This window comes from Micropterus dolomieu, linkage group LG08, assembly GCF_021292245.1.
Source record: "Micropterus dolomieu isolate WLL.071019.BEF.003 ecotype Adirondacks linkage group LG08, ASM2129224v1, whole genome shotgun sequence".
Classification (NCBI taxonomy): domain Eukaryota; kingdom Metazoa; phylum Chordata; class Actinopteri; order Centrarchiformes; family Centrarchidae; genus Micropterus; species Micropterus dolomieu.
In genome coordinates, this window is record NC_060157.1 from 12,434,674 (window position 1) to 12,440,673 (window position 6,000).

The following is a 6,000-nucleotide window of genomic DNA, read 5'->3' on the forward strand; positions in this document are numbered from 1 at the left end:
GTAAGCTTCGGGGGTGCTGGTAGGCAGATTTTTTCTACTTTGGACAAGGCCAGGCAAGCTGTTTCCTCCTGTTTCCAGTCTTTATGCTAGGCTATGCTGTCTACTGGCTATAGTTTCATATTTAATGGTGTCCATCTTCTCATCTAACTTTAGGCAGGAAAGGGAATAAGGATCAGACGTCCACATTTTCCGGGGACAGTCCCCGGTTTTGGTGGCCTGTCCCCGTCTGGAGTTGTCCCCGGAAATGTCCCCGTTTTTTATTGTGTTAATCTGACTGTATAAGGTGTTAACATACCTGTATTCAGATTTTAAGTGGCCAGAAAGACTTGAAAGCAGAGCAACTGTTTATCTACTTATTGATTGAAAGGTTATTTCTGCCCTGAAATGACTTGATTATATTCATCAGGGTTAAATTTGACAGATTATATCTTTAAATGGCCAAAACAACACATAAAATGCAGTATTCTACTTGCCAGAAAGTGATTGCAGCCTCTACTTATTGACTAAAATGTAGTTGCTGCTTCAAAATGACTTGATTTCATTCAGAAGAGTTATATTTTACACATTATAAAACCTAATTTGTCCCCTTTTTTATTTCATATACAATAACATTATATTTTATAATGACATACTGACCACTAAACCAAAAATGTCCCCAGATTTAATTTCAGAAATCTGGTTACCTTAGAATAAACTAGCATATTTCTCAAAATGTCAATTCAAATTATTACAGAAGTTACCCTTTCACAGATATCTGAGGGCTGCAGGGACTTTGCTTAACCATGCTAAATTTATGTTTTGTGGATAGAAGATGGTAGCAGAATATCTCAATTCATGGTCTTTCAAGAGCCAGAATGGGCAACAATTGGTTTTCCATTCTATTAGCTAGCTAATGGCAGCTATTTTAGGTAACTGTTTTCACCTACTTCCTTACAGGTACAAGTCAGTTCTTGATTACATAGTTGAATGACAACCGCCATGGTACAAGAGGAAGGAACAGGCCTGACAGGACAAAGAGCGCTGTGTACATTCTTGGCATAATGTCAAAAAGACTGTCATGTCACTGGAAGCCGGATGTCCCTCCGTCTTCGCCAATGTGAATGATATTCTTAAGGAGGGTATCAAGGCAAAGCCAAGGTCTGAAGTGTGTCTGTTTAAACAACATTAGCATCTGCTGTTTACAGATGATGGTGATACTCAGGCACATGATCTCTGATTTGCATTGGAGTGTTTTTCAGCAGTTGTGTTTTTCTGCTTCTCTGTATTTAAGAGTGAGGTCAGTTGACTGACACAACTAAAACTGTGCGTTACAAATTTTTTGATTAAGTTTGGTTTCTCAAACATCAACAGTCTACCACACAACTCTGTGAGGCCAAATGCTAATGTCAGCATGATGACATGTTTAAAATGGCAGTTAACGTTAGCACACATTTTTGCTGCTGTTTAGCAGGTAATGTTTACCATGTTCACCATGTTAGATTAGCATTTTAGCATGCTAACATTTGCTAATTATCAATAAACAGAGTACTGGTGAGGCTGATAGGAATGTCATTAGTTTTGCAAGTATTTAGTCATAAATCTGAGTATTGGACACATTAAAATATTTGTTTAGATCTTTAAGTCTGAAACAAAGTGGTGAATCGACAGAACCAACCAACCAACCAGCAGACACCCATTGCCATCCCTACAGCCATGCCAATAGCATAGCTAAAAATAAAAAATGTCTACCACGGGTTACCTGAGCTCAGGATAATGTCTACAAATGGCTTTTCGCCTTCCAGCAGCTGCTCAGACCTCCCTTTGGAAGTATATGTCAAAGGCAGATTAGGAGAAGATCCCGAGCGTGGGAAAACCAGGTGTAAAGCTAAGAAGACGACATCCAAGCGGATCTGGTTGGCTTTTGCCACCGTGTCCCTGACAATGGTTAAGTGGCAAAAAATGGATGTCTATACAGTTTAATTTCCATGTCTATTTATATCCCATTTTCTCTATTCTAAATTAGACCACTGCATTGTTTAAATTGCTCACTGCGCTTAAATTACATTTTTAATCCTGTATCCTCCATAACCCACACTTTACGTTATTAACAGCTGTCATATTTCATTAGGTTCACTGGGGTAATCACAGGCTCCCCACTAACCTATGTGCCAGTCTGCCAGAGCCAGACTGAAACAGTGTTCAGACACTGTGACCGTACAGAATGAGAGAAGGTGACAGACTGATTTTCCAGGAAAATCCGACAGACTCCACAATGCCCAAGAGAGATATATAAAGGGAGCGGGCTAAAGGTTAGTGTTACACTATGTCCTAATCTCATGAGTCTGGTTTTATCACCCAGCAACGACATACAGTCCATGAGTCATCACTATTGATTTGCTGCCACTGATCTTTATGACACTAACATGGCCTTGGACACATAAGGTCAAGCGTGATCACATGGCCCTGCAGGCTGTCAAAAGCTGAGTTAAATGCCTGCATGCCTAGGCATTTTGAAGATACAGCCAACAAAGTGCGAACTTCAACACAGAACTGGTGCAGGGAGGGTAATCTTGACAGTGTGTCTGACTATTATACCAGTACTCCTGATATAATCCTCCACTACATCTGCCCTACCTGCTCTGCTCTGCTTAACCTGCTGTTTTCAGATAGGGCCATTGCATAATGGATCTATTCCAAGTAGTGCGCCTTTTCCCAGGGGTTGTAGCTATTGCTGTCCATATATCATGGATTAATGTGCCTGTCCATGCACATGAAATCCCCTTTTAAGACCACTGAGCGCTATGGCACAGGGATAGTTTAGACTGTTAAATTACAGAGCCTGACAAATATCAAACCGATACAAAGATGACAAAGCAGAATAATCAGAGACCATTTTAAAGCCTACATTTTATAAACAAAAGGTTTAGTACTTGCATAAGTATAGAACCGTGGACATTATAATATCAGTGTGTAGTTTCCAAATCTCAATCTGAATTTGACCTACTAAATATTTAAATCATAGGCATTAATAGTTATACTCTCACTGTCAAATGCATAATGACAATTAAACAACTGAATTAATCTGTTGGGGGAACTACTGGTTTGTACCCCACAAATCATCATAATGATGCTGGGTGCTCAAATTCTCGCTTACATATTTCCAGATACTGTCAGAAAAATGTTCAGTTAGTAATTCAGTTTCCATCAGCAAACATCAGTAAAAGGAAAGCATCTGATGCCAAAGTAGTCTGGCTGAAACTGCAGATCACTGTGTGGCAGTGTTGGTCTGATTTGTAAGAAATAGGCTAATCAAGTACGATTTTTAACTTTAAATACTTATGAGGTAAATATAGTCTAACAGAGATTATTTGATTTGGATTTTTTTTAAAACGCCAGATGGTGTTATATCTTACTTTTCCTGAGTGATATGCTCCTCTATGGCTCCCAGTGTGACCAGGCTGTTGCTGCCCTGCAGCAGCCTGCAGGTTGCCAGGTGCCGCTGGTACTGCTCCTTCAGACAGACGTTCTCCGTGCACAAGTCGGATACTTGCTGCTCCAGCTCCTCTATCCTTCCCCTCTGCCTCTCCAGCAACTCCTGCTGGGTCTCGATGATCTTGTTAAGCTCCTTCAAATATTCCACAGCCCTGGTAGGGTTCTCGATCGGGCTTTCCATGTCGCTCCGAGTGCCTTTTCTTTGCGCTGTGGTTCCCTGTTGTATCGCAGAAGCTGGGGAAATGGTTCCGTGTAATCCTGGCTGGGTTTAAGTGCAACAATTCACTGGGTTTCGCCTTTTACGCCTCGCCATTGTTTTAAGTCGAAGTGGGTGATAATTCGGAATCAGATGTCGGTACGCACGTTTAGAAGTCCCACTGCACAAAAATACTTGAAGCTCCTAATCATTTATCAAGCTGCAAATGTCAAACAAGCGAATGTGACAGACTATATTTTGACGACCATAGTTTGCTGATTGAAGTCTGGTTGTTCCCCCTGTTGGCAGCACGGTATGACATTTTCTGTTAGGTACCTTTCGCTCCATGCTGTCCCCGTGACTTTTCGTAAACAGACGCCAGCTGTCAAGTAGGCGGGGTTTTCAAGTTTTATGAATCTGCAGATTGCACTGAGCGCAATAATGTCTTTGCAGCTACTGGAGTAAGGGATGTGGATTTTGAGCGGATTTTTCCATCCTCTCTCAAGCCAATTTCAGAAAATCTTGATTCACCTTCAGTCAGCAGTGTTCTGCAGGTGTGCACATAAGCATGCGTCTCTCTCTCTCTCTCTCTCTCAATTCAATTCAGTTCAAATTAGCTTTATTGGCATGCATGTATAACAAAAATTCTCTCTCACACGCACACACACACACACACAACATTACACATTTTGATAACAACTTTGTTTCATTGTAGTCGTCTGCTTGTAATGCCATAGCACAGCTAGACAGTAGCCTAGTAGTGCTGCGGCTTGGTCTGCAGAGTTGTTTACTATGCTGTCTGTGTATTGCCATTTCACCAGCAGGATGTACACCCCTATTGCAATGACTATGATATATAGGGGCAGCGCGTGTTAGTGTTTAAATCAAAAATGACTTCACTGTGGCACATCTGTATGTGTGGCAGGATGCTGCAGATTTGCACAGGCAGTGTCCCATGAGTAGATGAGAGCAAACTGCAGCATTGGTTTGTGAGGCTGCTGCTTCGGGGTGATTTCATCCCCGTCTGGGCTCTCACCAAGATTGAGGCTTTAGGATGTTGAGATAAAACTGAATTCAGTTTGACAACCGATCAAGATGATGGTAGAACAGCACATTTTAAAAGTGGAACTACAAAAAAATAGTTTTAAAGCAGTCACAGCCTTTTTAGGAGAAATAATCTGCTCCCTGTGTCTCCCTGTGATCGCTTCCCCATTGCTGACTTTCTTATCAAAGCAACATACACGCTCAAACATTTTCACATCCTTTTCTTTCATAAGACTCCTTTTACCTTTTGATATATTTTTTTCAAAGCTCAGTTGAGATTTTATATTCCTGGATGCCCATGATATTTGAGGGCTTTACCTTGACTGCACTCGGACAAGCTGGGATAACTTTGTTTTAATGTGGAGGCAGAGCTGCAGCAAAGCAGTGACAGTGGGAAGCAGTTTCAGGACATGGAGTATAGACGGAGTGCATTGGGTTTTTCTCTGTGGCTCCCTTATTCGCATGGCAGGAAGCCAAGGAGGACTGCAAGAGCCTCGACATGCCACCCACAAGGATATACAGTACACAGCCAGTCGTCGCAGGGTGGTGTTGCATGTCAGCACTCCCAAATGCCACTCTTAATTCCTCAGTTCTGATGCATTTGTTTTCCAGTGGTCTATGCCCTCTAGAAACAGTGCATACCATCATCAGGTAAATGTGTCTGTTGTGGGCCCTTCACACAACAAAACTGCTACTTTCTACAAGCAGTGTTAGAGGAAAAGGAGACCATCTTTCAGCTAAAGCCACGTAGGGGAGACCGGGTATGGTTGTAACATGGGGAGAGCTGTAACAACACCAATTCCACCAAATAGAGATGAGATAGGAGTAAGGTGATCATTTCAGTATCTACAGTGGGGGAAATAAGTATTTGACCCCTTGCTGATTTTGCAGGTTTGCCCACTTACAAAGAATGCAACGATCTATAATTTTAATCATATGTACATTCTAACAGTGAAAGACAGAATCCCAAAGAAAATTCCAGAAAATCACATCATATGAATTTATAAAAATTGATAACCATCTGATAAGGAAAAACAAGTATTTGACCCCCTACCAAACAGCAAGTATTCTGGCTCCTACAAGCCAGTTAGTCTTTCTTTAAGACACAGCCCCAATCCCAACCAATTATCTACATCAAATACACCTGCCTCACCTCGTTACCTGTATAAAAGACACCTGTCAACACCCAAACAACCAGCATCCAACATCAGCACCATGGGCAAGACCAAAGAGCTTTCTACGGACAATCAGGGACAAGATTGTTGATCTGCACAAGGCTGGGATGGGCT

At 41.6% G+C, this 6,000-nt stretch overlaps 2 protein-coding genes across 5 annotated transcripts in view; both read right to left on the reverse strand.

The window, feature by feature from the left end:
- The window catches only part of LOC123974749 (IQ motif and SEC7 domain-containing protein 1-like), a 96,734-nt gene extending 92,541 nt beyond the window's left edge, over window positions 1–4,193 (reverse strand). For 3 of the 4 annotated variants that reach the window (XM_046055627.1, XM_046055634.1, XM_046055633.1), the window contains exon 1: window positions 3,393–4,193. In XM_046055627.1, coding sequence (XP_045911583.1) covers window positions 3,393–3,652 — 260 coding nt within the window. In that variant the 5' untranslated portion in view covers window positions 3,653–4,193. The remainder of the gene's footprint in view (window positions 1–3,392) is intronic. The other variant, XM_046055629.1, reaches the window with a different exon arrangement.
- Window positions 4,194–4,563: 370 nt separating this feature from the next.
- The window catches only part of nup210 (nucleoporin 210), a 55,881-nt gene continuing 54,444 nt past the window's right edge, over window positions 4,564–6,000 (reverse strand). Inside the window, exons 39-40 of the mRNA XM_046055537.1 lie at window positions 5,030–5,082; window positions 4,564–4,714 (exon numbers count right to left, since the gene is read on the reverse strand). Coding sequence (XP_045911493.1) covers window positions 4,564–4,714; window positions 5,030–5,082 — 204 coding nt within the window. The remainder of the gene's footprint in view (window positions 4,715–5,029; window positions 5,083–6,000) is intronic.